Genomic DNA, 17220 nt, shown 5'->3' on the forward strand with positions numbered 1-17220 from the left:
CACACTTTTAAAAGTCTTTTAGAGAATTTACATCACATGAAATTCATAAAATTTTCTAAAACAACAAGATTAAAATATTGTCATAAAACAACATCAGCTATACTAGTAGTACCTTCTGGAGAGGTTTCCTCTCAGACTAAAATTAATCACACTATTGCTATGACTATGTATTTTTTTTAATCATAATTATCTAAACTGTGACAAGTAATTTCAATATCTCTATTGCTATCTAAACTAATCCCCAAATCAAGTGGTTTCTCCCATCAACACAGTTGGACTATACCAATCTCATATGGAAAATGGGTGAGGAAGGGTTATACATGTATAAATATTCCCCCTATTCCTCTGTTATTCCTTGATTTCAATCAAAATATATCTTTGACATAAAGACGATGCCCATATTACTTGCTAATATTACTTTAATACATGACATCAAACTATACCATACACTAAAAGTCTACCAACGCTGAAGGCTGTGTAAATTATTTTTAAAACTATTCCACAAGTAAAAGGAGCAAGACAGACTAGTTCATTCCACAGGAAAATATGAACTCTGACCTTGGAAATTCTCTAGACAATCTATAATCCTAACCTCAATGTGACCATAGAGGGCAGTATTGTGTAAGAACACTTAAAATATGCTATATCTACATTATTGTCATTATTATTATCATTATTATTATATTATTATCATAGAATATATGTACACATCATAAAAGGCACTATATTAACAATCAACAAATGTACAAGGTTACAAATAGCTAGAAAAATATGTTACGGACAGAAATATACAGAAAACTTCAATATTGACACGCTTGGAGCAAACGTAGAGCTGAAAAGTCAGAAAATACATACAAAATAATTAGTAAATTCCACATACATAGATAGATAGATTGAAACAAACATTGCTAGGACAATGACCTGCACATTATTGTAAACTGCATTATCATTGGAGGATCACTTATACAACTTCAGCAAGTTAGTTGCTGATTGGGTAATTGAAATCTGGTTTTACTGATAAGAACCAATCAAAACATCCTTTTAAAAAAAAACACTCCTGCAAAGTTAGACAGACTCTTTCTGAAATTGTGCAGGTCAAGCAGTTGAATCCTCTTTGCCAAAACATAAATGTAAATGAGTACAGGTAAGTTTTAAAAGCCATTCATTTAGAATACTTATTGGCTTTGACAGAGAAATTCATGAAAGCAATAACTAAGGATAACTCTTGTGACATTCATCGTCAGAATATGTACACAGATTTCTTAACTTAACTCTAAGTTGAACCAACCAGAAACCCTAAACTTTGGTTCATTTATGCTAATTCTTTAAACCCCTTAATAGGTAATGATAATTGACTGGTTTATATGGACTTCATCTTTTCAACAACCAATTGCAACGTCATACTGAGGAATGCATTCTGTTGAACAGTAACCACTATTAACTCATTCATCTTTTGAGCAGCCAATCATGCAAAGCTTTTGCTAAATTCATGTTAATTGGAAGCTCACTACAAAGATGCACTCTGATTGGCTAATTATAACCACAGATCAACCAATCACAGAAATACATGATTTAACCAGGTGTTAGTTATAATTTTCTACCACTAGCTAGACACCAGTCTTTACAATACAGGTGTAGTTTCAAAAAATGGTAATTTTCTTATGAATTGAGAACAGTTTCTTGCATATACATTCTTATCATGAAAATGCACTGCTGATTGGTTGGTGAAAACTAATGATAAATACACAGCCAGGTGTTACCAGGTGTTCACGATTCTGTATATATATAGTGCATTCTTTACAACAGGTGTAATCTCTATATTCATTAACTTACAAAAGTTTCAATTCTATTCATTATTCACCTTTTTCCCTATGTCATTCATTCCTATACATTGTTTCATCGGTCCATGTAAATAACAAGGTAAAATTCTGTAAACTTCATTCCATAAACACTTAATAATCCTTCATATATTTCTATACCATTCAATTAAAATATATAATAATTTTCAAATTATCAAATGATAAAACATGGAATGACATTTTCTAAAAATTTTGATTGATTCATCATTTAAAACTACTTTCGGCTGTCCTCAGAAGTACAATTCATTCGATAAAATGAGGCATTATCATTTCAAACGTACAATTGATTGTAATCATTGAAGACTAAACACCATTAAGACTACCACCATATCTTTGTGATATAGTTACAATACATTAAACTTTACCCCCTATCTATATAAAATTAGACTGTTCGATTCATACATTCATAAAAAGGATTGGGCCATCCCATTTTAGGGTAGGAGGTGTGATTATGGCTGCTCCTTTGCTTGCTTCTCTTCATCAGGTGTTGTTGGTGGTGATGGTTTTTCACTTAATGGCGCCAGCCTGATAGCGCCATCTTCATTTAGTTTGGTGTAGTAGCTGACTTCACCAGTACCCAAGAGGCTTTCTCTGGAAGCAAAGCAACAGGCACGACACCAGGCTATGTTTCGGAAATGAGTGGCTGCAGTGAAGACAAAACATACGGTGATAAGTTTTATTGGAGATATGGATAGCATGCTTGTGTTCAACATTAATGTTATCTATGCACAGTGAAGATGTCAGACGTTGATGTGAGGATGCAGTGCAGGAATAAAAGTATACATAGAATCCTGACCAGATGTGAGGTATGTAAAGAAGGGAACTTCTCACTTAGCTGTGTTGGAGTTTAACATCTGAATGTTTGTAAAATAAGCTGGAGTTGAGGGAGATAGAAAGTCACCACATGTTTTGATCAAGCTATAAAATGAGAGTTTGAACGTCAGGAACAAAATGACAACATAAGAATAATAATCAGCCTTCAAAATATAGAATATAACTATAATGACTTCCACTAGAATCAGATGCAAAAAAACAGACTGAGTCGTTGAGGGTAAGGGGGAAGGGGGGGGGGAGAGGTTATCAAGTGTGAGGCAAGAGGCTCCTGTAAGGGTGTAAAATACCTTTATAATTATCAACATTTGATTCATTCAACTTGTTTACTGCATGTAGATGAGGCGCATTACAAATCATCTTATTATTATTATTATTATTATTATTATTATTATGTAACTATAAAATTGACTGACTGCATGGTTTGAGGTAGAAATTATAAAAGTGGTAACATTACGACTATAGATTATACTGAATCTTGGAGTTAACATATTAGGTCTGAAGTTTCACACTTCCCATCCCTCTTTTCTATTCAATGTACGAAGACATGCAATCGTAAAGAGTCTCCCTGCCAATCATGTTTCCCTTTCCCAGGCCAATGCATCTGTCCACTGATTCCTAGATGGCTTCCACCTGAGGTATATATTCAAGAGCTAAACATTTAGTGGAGAGTTTGGAACATTCTGTTGTTGAGTGCATGAGTGCACATTTGACCATGGACAATGGAGTGTTAACACTGAGACATGTTATGTGAGGTTAGGTCATAGGTCAAAGTCACTTTTGGCAACATATGATTAGTAATTAAACAGGGCTTTTGAGACACTCCTCCTGCCTCCTGACACAGGTATGTTTTAGTTAATATGAAAATCTGTCACCATAAATAGTCGATTTTCCAGTTCCAAAATGCATTGCGTGAGAGGGTGGCTTTTATGTTGTTACTGTTAGTCTTGTTTTGTCTTTATTACGTTTGAAATAACATTTTAATTTTTATCAGGAAAAGAGGGAAAGACATGTTGACCTCTTCGATTGTGAGTGCTTTTAAATAACAAAGACTAAACAACATCAATGATAGAGATGGATTTTATGAGTGAACCCAGGGTACAATCAGGTGACAACTATCCCCCTGAGTAGCGCGTGCAAACCCCTCAGTGCGTACACAATACATGGCATATTGTATGGGGAGACACGCAATGCATCTTGAGGCATCTTGGAACCAGCAACAGGTCTATGGTGAAATGATCTCCACATGATAATGAGACAATTCCTTTATTTGAATCAGTGCCACCATATTGTTTTTCACATGCAATCATTCAAGGCATCCTGGAAAAAGAATTACAGAACATTTTGTAACCTAAGCCACAGTCCCTCTAGAGACTGTGCCTAAACACGCCCCTGAACTTCACTTCCATTCCACATACACGTATCTGGTTATCTGGTTTGAATTAAAAGGCATGACTACAATTAAGGCCTCTATTAGTATCCTACTTAGAAGTACCACAATTTGTTAACCAAATACATGCCCACTTTGGTCTATTGTAAACTCATCATGTGAGTTAATTTGAAATTGTTTGATGATGTGACAAGTTGCATTGGCACAGTACACTCGATATAATTGGTTGTATTTCATATTCATACAATGGATGATACTTTCAAATATGTAACTATTTGAATTTGAAATTGAAACCCTAGGATTGGTTGATTGTGAAATTGGCACAGTCTGATTGGCTGATACTGAATCTCACCTGTTGAGAGAGATGTGCATATCTCAGCTCATTTAGCATGTTGCAGAGCCACAATGGCCTCCTCACTCAGTATGGGAGTAGTCTCACCAACGGCACTAAAGAAACTTTTGTCTGCAGAATAACCATGTCGCTTATGAAATCTACTAAACTAGGTTCAATTTCACCATGCATTTTACTTCCAAAAATCAAGCCTTCCTGAGACAACAACTCCATTTCTACAACTTTGACCTTTGAACCTTAACACATGCAACCATCTTTACCACCTAGATGATGCATAAATATCATGCTACCCGTGGAATCTGAGGTGTCATGTGACCCACGCCATCTGAGGTGGCATGTGACGAAGGAATCTGATGTGCCATGTGACCCAAGGAATCTGATGTGTCATGTGACCCAAAGAATATGAGATGTCATGTGACCCAAGGAATACCAATGCAAAACTTAAGATAGGTTTGTCATAAAACTAAAAGGATTGGGTGTGTCATGTAAAAGTAAGTTATTTTTATTTTTCAGGAGTGGTACAATTAACATGTAAAGGAAAAAAGGTATAGATGTTAGTTTGTGTAAACCATGCATAAATAGATGTTTTCATTTGCTATATATAAACTACACCATACTAGGAAATACAGTACAGGATTGAAATCTTTTAAACAGCTGAGCTTTCACGAGTTTTGATGCATTTCAAAAGTTACTCTATATTAATAAAAGAATAATTAACCAACGTATTTCAACTGGAGTGAAACTTAGCAAAACTTTCATCTACCATTGCACGTATTTAATCTGAGCAATGGCATTCCAATATGCAGGACCATTCCTTTTTAATTTACTCTACAATTTGCTATCTTATGCAATATAAGACAGTAGCAGGACTGTGATTCTAATTGTGTGAGATAATAAGTTCACAAGAATTGTTTATCTAAATAATCTTTTCACCGTGCACACCAGCAAATATGTAAGCCAACATTGTGTCTATTGAAGCAGACTCTTTTTGGCTGAGCTAAAAATAGACTTTTCCATGTGCATGATGGGTAGAAGTGTCAACTTCCTGTTGTCAATGTTACTTACGTTTTTGCTTGCCTGTTGTCCGTCCAACTAGGATGATTCCAATGTATACAAAGAGTGATATAAAGCAGGCAACGTTACCATAGATCAAGAAGCTGACTGGTCCTAGCAATACAAATATCTGTCAAAAGAAGAAATGAAATCTGTGTCAGAATTCATGTAACAACAGACAGACAGACAGACAGCCAGACAGACAGACAGACAGAGCCACAATCACAGTGTTAGCCCCTTAATAACAGACACAGACAGACAGACAGACAGACACAGACAGACAGACATACATACAGACAGACTGCAGACAGACAGACAGACAGACACAGACAATCAAACATGTAACTGACAGACAGACAGACAGACAGACAGACAGACAGACAGAGACAATCAAACATGCAACTGACACATACAGACACAGACAGACAGACAGACAGACAGAGACAAGTCACATACATCAATTTTATAAAAGCCAATTGTTACTCAGTGCCCTTATGTCACATAATATATAAAATATACGTTGTATTCTTAGTCATTGTCTGTATGATTAAATACTATCAGTCAGTCCAACTACATTTCTAAGGTAACTTCAAAGTTCTAACATCTGGTTTTTGGAGAATATGTTAATTTGGTTTGGAAATAACCCAGTCTATATTCACTAAATCTCAGTAGCACCAAACAGTTGGATTCAATGATTTTCCCTTTTTCTCTTTCAGTTATTCTGTACACTTTTACATCATCACTAAAATGATAAGATATTGTTCTACCAGGAATCCAAGTCTAAGTTTATGAAGTCAGAAGACACATACCCTTCCCACTATAACAGGGAATGCCATTTCACCACTAGCTGCTCCAACTACAATGAAACTGGTCACAGAACCTACAAAGAAAACAAGTAGGTATATAATTACATATACTTTGCATTGTCATTATGCATCACGTCGTAAATTTCAGAAACATACTAACAACTAGACCATGATTGATAGATATCTGTGAGCTGAAATTATAGTAGACTATACGATACATTGTGTAACTCCACCCTAACTGGCCTCCTCTCACCCTGAGAGGGGTTGACTGATGTGTGAAGGCGCCCCATCACGATGTACCTTACAGACTATTAAAGATAATATAGATACGAATAACTAGAGATTAATTTTCCATGGATATTGATTATTGTGATTTATATTGTGATATTATGCTGATTTCAAATGCCTATTTGGGTAAATAAAACCACTTAAAACATGTAAGAATTAAAATTTGTTTCGAAAGTCTTAATTTCGAACTTTTTAATGCCTGTTTCTTTCATGACTTGCATAAGGTGTCAGAGACTGTTTCTTTGACCTGTATGGGGTACAGACAAGTCTGAATGTATTCAAACACACTGTAAGTTTAAAAATAAACATGAAAACAACATACCTGTGACGTCTATATAACGTTCAGCTAAGGCTAAAACAGTAGGGTAGACACTGCTTAGAAATAGTCCAAAGGTAGCTGAGCCAATAAACATAGCTATATGATTATGGCGTAACACCAATTCCATACCATAGGAGGCAAAACATCCAATCTAAAACAAAACACACAATGTGTAATATGACAGAAATAAGTTATGGTTATCAGTAAAAAATGAACAAAATGAACAATGAGACTTTATGGTACATTTCATAATCAGTACTCTCTGTGCTTTCAAACTATTTCACATTCCATAATTTGTCAGCAATGTTTTCCACAAATTATGAATACTACTAAATCAAATGTTTTATAATATAACTGCTACTCTGGTAATCAAGCCTTCAGTTTACAAAATGGACGCAAACTAAATCTATAGTTCTTCAATGTGGTAGATTAAAATGGGTGATAGCTGTTCCTCTGTGGTACGATTCTAATCGCTCTGTGATCAAGGTAGTGTAAACATGGGAAGCACTAAAACAGGTTCATGGAACTCTGTCAGTAAAACACTGCGACATCTCCCTACTGAGACTTTAATTAAACCAATGTCCATTCAAAGCTTATCACTGTTGTATCAACATGTTGTGTCTACCTTAGTAAACCGAAGGCTCAATTACTAGTAATAACAAAATTTTTCCTCTGTATGCATTGACCTTTGTGTTATAAGACTTCTGATTTTACAAGACTTAGAATAAAATATCTAAACTCAGAAGTAACATGCTTGTAACAAATTTTACCAATTTCTATGCTACTAAGTTTTTACTTTATTTTCTCAAAACAACCAATTCATCCATCATTTCAAAGATTCAGGACAAGAAACAAATGAATAACTCTTATCTAAAAGTTTTAAAGTTTTGCCATAACAATTTAAAAATTTAAAGTTCTTTGTAAAACACACTACTTACTATGTTGATGAGTAGCATAAATGAAGGTGATAGTTTTGTAGATATAGGTATTGATATAAGTCTACCTAGGGCAAAGCTACCCCAGTATACAGATGTCAGGTAAGCACCAGCTGTGGATGACAAGTCTATCACACTCTTTACAGAGTATGTGTACACATACCCACCATAGGCAGCCTATAGGAGAAAAAATGACACATATTTAAGCATCAAATTGGCAAAGTCTGGCAGCTGCGATTTTGAATTTTGAAGTCAATGTATAAAATTATATACAATGTACAATAATAACAATAAAGTTAATTGTTATATTATAGCACTTTCCAACAGTGTGCTCAAAGTGCTTTACAATTATTACCACTGGCATGGATCTACAGCGGCACAATGGCTCTTTATACTTCAACTCCCTGGGGAGCATACAACTATAAGGCACATTCAAGTAAAGTATTCGAATTGGAACCTTTATCCTACCAGGTGCTTACTACAGCTCGGTTGACGAGGGCACGATCATGCTTCAAACTTTGCCCATGAACTTCAGCCATTCAGAAACAAATGGAAGCAATGCAGTGGCTCGAACCTGCAATCTAGTTTCCAAGCCAACCACTCTAACCATTTGACTATCATGACATCACAACCTGCAACCTAGATTCCAAGCCCACCACTCTAACCATTTGACTATCATGACTCCACATAGCAGTCATGGTTTTAGTGACAATGGGAAGGATTGATTTGTAACAAATTTCTACTCAAATATGATATTGCCAATTAAAGCAAGAAATGATAAGGCATAAATTATTAACACTACAGTTGTAATTTGTAGAAAATATCTGAACATGCATAAGGAGAAGTCAACCATATATTAACTCAAAACATGTGGTACATCTGGTACATCTTACCTGTAAACCATTGTATATATAAATAAAGTAAGAAAAATGATAGGATTGCAAACATCATAACTTTATTTGTTTTTGTATATCTTACCCTTTACTCGACTTTCTGTATATCTTACCCTTTACTTGATTTTCTGTCTATCTTACTCTTTACTCAACTTTCTGTATATCTTACCTGTAAACCATCGTATATAAAAAGCAAGAGAGCTGACAGGATTGTGATTGTGATGACTTTACTTGATGATGATCCACAACATCTTTTTTCTATATTCTTCTGAGTATTGGTTTTTATTTCAGTAGTGTTAGGAGCTGTAACAAGAGTCAAATTACAAAAAACAATAGTTAGTTTAAATGGAATAACTGTGTTTGTCTTTGAGGACCTGCTTCTCAATGAAGGGTTTTGTAATTGATGATTGTGTTTCCAACATTTCTTTTTAACTGTAGTTTTAATATTTTATAAAATGTTACCACATTAATCATTTAGTAAGTTTATTTGTATTTTTCAAAACGTTTGGATTAATAAAACATGTTCAGTTTTGTAGAATATGTGACATCAAGGGTAATCATGGCTTTGAGAGAGAAAGTTAAACAGCGCCCCCAACGTCTGTTTTCACAATATACCCATTTCTGTTGTTTTTACATACACTTCCCAGGAGGACACACCACAAAGTAGCAAAACACGATGTTGGTTTATTGACTACTGACAGCTATTGAACACAGCCTTCACTTTAATTAGCAGACAGCTGTTGAAGAACAGTGAATACATTGTTTGATTATGATTGATAGGCTGACAACAGCTGTTGTCATGATGTACATGTACAATGTGTATTAAATTTGTCAAGGCATTTTTCTATTAGGAATTTCAGGGAGTATACAACAAATTTGACAAAATGCCAATATCATGAAATACAGCTCCTTTTCACAAAAGTCTCCAAAATCAAGTAATATCACAGAACCCCATCAAGCATAACGGCCAAGTTTGAATATTCATGATATTGCAAGTTATGGTGCTTGTGGTGTCCTTTGTGACCTATACAGTGTGGAGTAATACTGCAGAAAACACTGCCCACATATGAGTGCAAATCCCATGAATATTCAAACTTGGCACCCACGCATCATGGGGTACTGTTATTATTTCATGTGTTTCTTTGAAACCAAAAAAGTTGTGAAAATATGATTGTGTGTTCACATGATTTTGTGAATGTACATGGAAAGCTTGCATGTTCACTTGTAATACAGGTATGCATGAGTGTCATCAGTCTTGTACTGCAGTAGTACACACGCAAAGTCACTGGTTTATTTTCAAGAAAATCACTGGTTATCACTGATTTATTTAGGTATCAGAAATACTTTTCACTTCTAAGTATACATTACATGACATTATAAAAAAGCAATGTTTTTACTACCGTAACTGCAGTAAAACGAAAGTACCAACAGAGGGGACTCAAAGATGCCATTATGATAATAAAATATTCTACTACATTCAACAGTTTAATAAATGTTGGGAAAAGCCTAAACGGTACGGGAAAATTAGGAAGATTTGTCATTACTTGCTGTCATCCGTAACAAACACTTTATAAACATTACATATGTACGTAGCGTGAAAGTGACATCCATAGGAATTCTAAGATGAGGAACACATTGCAACCGTTTGGTGCCAGGTTAAGTAAATGTCTTTGTGTTTTACAGCCAGCCTGACGTCAAAACTCTACTGTTATTAATTTATCTAATCTATACTTACATTTATCAAGGTCTTGATATTTCTCTTTTTCTGTCTTGCTGTCTGCATCACTTGACACTACAATGCTCTCCCGACAACAGCGGTTACGGATTACCATTACGAATACCATGCAAATGATAGGCAGCTATCAAATATGAAATGTCAAATAAATTATAACACCACATTTCTTATTTTTAGGTTATCTGCTTGCTAATAAATTCTATTCTGTGTACTAAAATATTAGATTGTATCATACTACTTATTTATAATTAAAACATATGTGATATTTATTTATTTATGTATTTTGAAATTTTTTGAAATGTGTGTTCATATAAGCCAAAGGGCTGGATGTGGCTCTTTTGTTTATAAATCTTTATTTAAGCATTGTATAATTTAAATAAGTCCACGTAGGACACCTTAATAAACAATAAGATAACATAACTAAGAATTGCATTAATATGATTACAGGAAATTATGAATATTAAAGTTATATGTGAAAAATGTATTGAATTACAAAATCAAAATTAATAATTTTTTCTTCTTCTCATTATAATAAATCATTGAATTATACCTGTATAAGAGACATGATCCAGAATGAATACCGCACACGTGTTCTTTCTTGAGCTTCTTGCAGTGTTTCCATGGTAGAACTTGGATGAATTATTGGCTCCTCAGTAATTGTGGGTTCAGTGATAGACCTGACTATGGGGCCAGAAGTTACATTGGATGAGTTGGTATGGAGTAATGGAGTACAGTCTTCATTCAGTAGAAAGGGTTCTGCTATTATGGGACTAATGAATGCACCTATGCCGTAACAGAAGTGAAGGGCCTGGCAGAAGAAAAGAGACATAATGTCATGGTTACTACAAGACATCGTAGTCTGTAAGGTATGCAGTGACACAGTCAGTGGTCAACTCCTCAGTGAGGTCGGAACAACATGACATATCTTACAGTCTAATGACACTAGAAATAAACATACTACTAAGTATTACAAATGTACAACAGATTACTTGCACTGGTGCCCATGCATACTAGTGGTATTTTCACTGCAGTGCAATACTGAAAACATTATTGCAAACCTGCATGCAAATGATATGCAAATGGGGATGCAATAGTTCATTCTTCATGAAAGTGAGTGATTGCACATTATCATTCTTATGGAAATTTGTTATTTCAGATAAACATATGTAATAATAACAGAACCCCATGCAACATGAGTTCCAGTGTGGTACTCAAGAGTATTTGCACTCGTGCTTGCAGTGTTTTCTGCTGCACTTTCACTTGCTATGCTGCTGAAAGTACGGGCGCCAAGAACACTGCAAGCTCTAGTGAAAATACACTGAGTATGTCACATTTGCACTCACGTGTTATGGGATTCTGTTATATTATGTAAATAATCTTCACTATTATATCTACACTTTCCATACATCAAGCATCTATCACAATTTTTCGGTGGTTTGATAACCTAGTAATTCTACAAAGGTGAGGGTGGGGGGAATCTTGTAAATTTACATGTACACTAATTCTGAAACTGACTTATAGGCTTATACTGCACAGATTATGATCATCGCTAACAAACACGGCTGATATTGTTTGGGGCTAGCTAAAACAATGGTATAATCCTACATGCGGGAATACATGAGTACTAAAATTTTAACCAATACATGTAACATAAATTTGATAAGTGGAGAGCTTTTGACTGCAAACTGTCAGTCTTGTTCAGTATTTGATAGTGATTTGATTATGATCAGGTCACGGAGAATGTTCCCACAGATCTTAGTGAGAAAGTACCATGGTCCCTCATATCTATTAGGTTATTTGGGCAGCTCTTGATGTAGATCAAAGTTCTCACAGTTTTCTTTTCAAGAAAGACTTTAAACCTGTCAAGTAGCCTGGGGAGCAACTTTTTGAAATCTGGACATAAATTCTTTTTTTTTTTTTTTTTAACGATTATGATGACAGCGATTGACACCATTTTGATATGGTCAATTCAGACTTTATTCGTGTTTGATGTTTAGAATTCACCCGATGAAACTAGCATGGAGAGTAGATGGTAGGAGATTACAATTTTAAATAGTAATAACAGTTATTATTCTAATTGTCCCACCATTCAATAAACACAGGTATTACAATCCTAGGCTATTTCTGTTGACAGGGGTAGAATGTTGCCGTACAATCTTAATGATTTATGCTGTACGTGTTTTAGTACACACTATGCTGTATTTATATCCCATGGCATACATGATAAAAAATGCTCTCCAGTAAAACAGACATCTTAACAAGAGTCTCATATTTCACCCTGTTAGAAGAGTTTGTAAAGGAGAAAATCACAATGACTCATACATTTTACATTTTTCTTTTCAGTTAGATATAGAAAACATGTGAAAACAATATATACAGCAGTGTGTACATTCAAAGTATTGATTGCAATAAAGTCACAAAACTGGAAACAACAGTTTAGTTTTGAAAACATTTTGTGTTTCTCCAATTCATTCTGAAGGTTTAAATTGAAATGGTAGAACGTTTTCTAAGTGAGAAATTGCTGTTTTTTTCACATATTACCTTAGCGGCAATCTTAGAATACTAGTATTGATGGTATTACAACACAACTGATTACATTCAAATTGAATATTCATGTTAATTCATTTTTAGAATTAAATATTTTTTGAATGTGAATCAATCCATCAGAAGCAATACCAACCTGTGGAAATATGCCAATGGTATTGTACAACAAATGCAAACTCAATACATGTACAAAGGTTCAAGATGATGCAATTTTTGGCGGGTTTGATTTTGGTTGAATATCTGGATGTTGTTTGGCTGTTCAGCTATGGGTGTGGTCAAGGTTGCTAGGCTCATAGCTACTAAAACCTCAGTTCACTTGCACTAAAAATAAGTGGTACAAGAGGGTAATAAATCAATAACCATCTGTAAAAATGGTGCTACTAGGGGGGAGGGGCATAATTCAATACCATCTTTAAAAATAGTGATACTAGGGGGCCTTAATTCAATACCCACCTGTAAAAATGGTGATACTAGGGGGCCATAAATCTTGATGAGGCAGACATTGGCTGTGGTGTCTATGATTCCCATGGCAATACCCATGATGGCCAAAGTAAGAGCCAGCAACCACAAAGCATGACAAAATGGCAGCATCGCTATGGTGATGGTGATTGTGATGATTGATATGAATAAAATAGGGTCAGCTGGTAACCTGTAAAGACAGCAAACAGACAAAGAAACAAATCAACAAACAAACAAACAAGTCAATAATATGAAACATAGTAAGAGAAAATGGACCATAAGTTTTAGACATCATAGCCACAACTACACTCTTAAAACCTTAGCATTTGGGTGTTTGAGACACACAAATTATAGCATAAAACATCAAATGCTAAGCTCTTATGACCAGGATTCAGTGTGTCTCAAACAAGGATTGTGTGTGTTTCAAATAAAAATTGTGTGTGTCTCAAACACTCAAATGCTAAGGTTTTATGACAAAGAGTGTAACTTATATCATTTGTTCTACATACCAACTTATTCATTTTATTTACTAGATTTGTTTTTTTACTATTCATCTTCAACACACAGTGACTAGGTCAAGTGCATTTTCCTCACCTATCTATCTATCTATCTATCTATCAACTCATCATGACAAAGCCCCCTTAGGTCACTCATATTTTCCTTGGCTGAACAAAGATAAATATTGGGGAATAGTATCTAATTATATTGAGAAAATCATTTTACATCCAAACTAATTTTCCAAATTGTAAACATACTACAATATGGAAACACTTTTTTTTTATAACTTGTTTGTTAATCTTGGAATATCCTCAATATTTTGTTGACAAATTAGAAGACTCTCCAAGTGAAGTTTGTAAACGCTACAGAAAAGTTATTTATATTTAGTTTCTTTTAATAAAGTACATTTATACAAATATGTCGACTTGTCTGCTTATTTTGTGTATTGAGAGAAAGTTATCCCTTTGAAATCTCTTACAGACATTTCATGATTTCCAAGCAGAAAAATGTGAAAATGGCATTTTGAACGTAAGAAGATTTGAGGAACAAACATATTTCCTATTCGTTGCAATCATTTAATTTTTCCACACATTCAATTTAATTTTGTATGAAAAAGAAGAAAAAATGATACATTCGGATAGTCAACCAGTAAATAATTAAATGTTATTCCCCCAATATTTCCTTCGTTCAGCCAGGGAAAATATGAGTGACCTAAGGGGTCTTTGTCACTATGAGTTGATAGATAGATAGGGCACGAGTATTTTCCAGCTGAATGAAGAAAAATATTGGAGAATAACACAATTATAGCAGTACTGTTAATTTCAAAGAAAAATGAGGGAAAGTAATGGCAATTTTGAACGTTTTGACTCGTATTTCGAATACAGCAGAACCAGTGACGTAGAACGACCAGAGTATATATTCCTAATTTTTGTTCTACATGGCTCATGCATGGTGTATAATTTTTAGTTTCCTTTTTTAGCCATAAACATCCGTTGGTTTAATCGCAAACATCAATATTACAATTGTTAGTACATTATAAATGCTTTATACAATGATTCCAACACAAATATGACAAGCTAGCTTAAAAAATGAAAATTAATGCATTTGTTTGTTCACTACTTTTCATTACTATTGAGCCATCCAAAGTAATTTTTTTAATATTGATTATTATCCCCAGGGTATATCAATTATACTTCAATAAATATCTATTGATTGAGTTATTCTACAGTTATTTGTTCAATACCTGTTTCTCTGTACATGTATACTGAGATTTACAATAGAGGAATGATATTACAATGTAAAGAAATCTTATTGACTGTCAATATAGAAACGTTCATGTAATTATGAACTGAGAGTCCACGAATAGACTAAAATGTCTTATGACATGGATGTCTAATATACCACTGCTTAGGTGCTTTTAGTCTTTCATTGTCTGTTTGGCTGATGGGGGAATGGGGGGGGGGGGGATGTGGGTGGGGGGGAGATGTAAGGAACTAAGGGTGAATATACCTTCTCTATATTGAATCCTTTTCTATGTCTCCATAAAGGCTCAGTGTGTGTAAAGACTTGAGGGCAGGAGAGTAATGACTGACTGACTGAATGCCTACAGGACCTTTCTCAAAAATGGAACTTCTGACATTTACAAGGTAATATCTCACAGGTGTTGTGTACTTTGTGTGTGGGATTTAACTATCGAAGTGTAATTTTCCTTAGATCAAAGTGTGTGTTTGGTTACTACTCTAAGGATCGGCATGTCTTTGTAGTTTGTTCTGAAAGAAAATTGTCTGTCGATATTGTCGTGAAAATTCACCATTACTACTATTTTATTTGTAGAGCAGAATAACTTTCACCAATATACAAGATACATATATGTTGAATTTGTTGACTCAAAACCAGTTTTACAAAACAAATGATTTGACAGATAAATTTTCCTTTATATAATTTCATTATTCCTTGGTACAATTCAAAACACATTTTTAATAATTATTTTTTGTAACAAAAATTTTTAAACAAAAAGAAATAATAAAAACGTTTTAAATTTACAAAAAGAATGTTTTGTTTTTTAAAATTCTGAATTCTTTATGACAATAATATTGTCTTCATGCAAGTCATTATTATAGTGAATGTGCCATAAATGCCATAGCCACAGATGTGTGTCCATTGTTTTCTGATGTACTTTAAGCTGACATTATTATATTTAAAGCTAAACGGCACCGTCACTTGATTATACAATAAGGAGAATTGACAAACAAAGCAAATTTGTCTCCCACAAACGTCTTTTACTAATTTCTCGGAACAAATAGAAAATGCTGTCCCTCTAGTGTCAAGAGTTAGAAATGAAAAGATTCAAAATGAGGCTTGAAAAAAAAAGCTAAAAAGAAGACACCAGATAATTTTGGAATGAAGATATTATAAACTATAACAACAGCAAATGTCCATTTCATTATGTAATGCACACAGCTGATTGACCTTGAACTATTAGTACATGTAACAACTGGTCTTTTAATTCCTGGCTAATCACTGTCACTAATATTTTCAGTGTTGCGTAACAATACAGCCATCATCAATCAATGCAACATACAGGTTAGGGGTATTTTTGTTCATTATTATTTGTATTCCTACACGCAGAAAGCGTGAATTTATAAGTATTGAATCTGAAAAGATGGAAATCATATGATAATTCTACAATAAAAAGACCGAGAGTACAATCTAAAAACTCTATCAAGAACAAAACTTACTGATCAAATATGATGAAATCACAGAGAATGAATGAATTCTCCATTGAATTTTACCTCATTAAGACTTCATGACATGATTTCTGTCATGTATCACCTCAAATGATGAATTTTCAATTTTTTCACAAGATATAATATTCCATGGAGTCACTACTTAATACAGGAAACAGAGAGTGTGAAGATGGTACCCACTGGTGCAGAAACTACTTAAGAGATAGTTATCTGAGCTTTACTAGGTGTCGACATGGCTATCTTTGCAATTTATAGTGTTCTCATGGGGGTTCATATGTCAGCAAATATCTCTATATAATGTCTTTTTATCCCCCATTTTCATGTTTAGCATGATCTTATACTTGACTTGATTTGACAAATGACATAGTTTCTGAGTATGTGAGAACTGGTGACTGTGATATGAAGAAATGGAATTAATGACTTCAACTTGAGTTTGGTCTTGGCTCCTTGTGTGAATCTATTGAGAACGTTCACTACTTATAGATAATGGTTCACACATGGATAAATCGAC

General features: G+C 34.2%; 1 protein-coding gene across 2 annotated transcripts in view; it reads right to left on the reverse strand.

Annotated features, from left to right (window-relative positions):
• Positions 1–756: 756 nt before the first annotated feature.
• Positions 757–17220, reverse strand: part of LOC144453850 (major facilitator superfamily domain-containing protein 4A-like) — a 77011-nt gene continuing 60547 nt past the window's right edge. Inside the window, exons 2-11 of one of the 2 annotated variants that reach the window (XM_078145228.1) lie at positions 13459–13654; positions 11012–11269; positions 10462–10585; positions 8896–9029; positions 7837–8010; positions 6902–7049; positions 6295–6365; positions 5498–5615; positions 4433–4543; positions 2475–2502 (exon numbers count right to left, since the gene is read on the reverse strand). In XM_078145228.1, the coding sequence (XP_078001354.1) occupies positions 4461–4543; positions 5498–5615; positions 6295–6365; positions 6902–7049; positions 7837–8010; positions 8896–9029; positions 10462–10585; positions 11012–11269; positions 13459–13654 (1306 nt within the window). In that variant the 3' untranslated portion in view covers positions 2475–2502; positions 4433–4460. Of the gene's footprint in view, positions 2503–4432; positions 4544–5497; positions 5616–6294; positions 6366–6901; positions 7050–7836; positions 8011–8895; positions 9030–10461; positions 10586–11011; positions 11270–13458; positions 13655–17220 lie in introns of both variants that reach the window. The other variant, XM_078145223.1, reaches the window with a different exon arrangement.

The sequence above is a fragment of the Glandiceps talaboti genome, chromosome 1, assembly GCF_964340395.1.
Source record: "Glandiceps talaboti chromosome 1, keGlaTala1.1, whole genome shotgun sequence".
NCBI lineage: Eukaryota > Metazoa > Hemichordata > Enteropneusta > Spengelidae > Glandiceps > Glandiceps talaboti.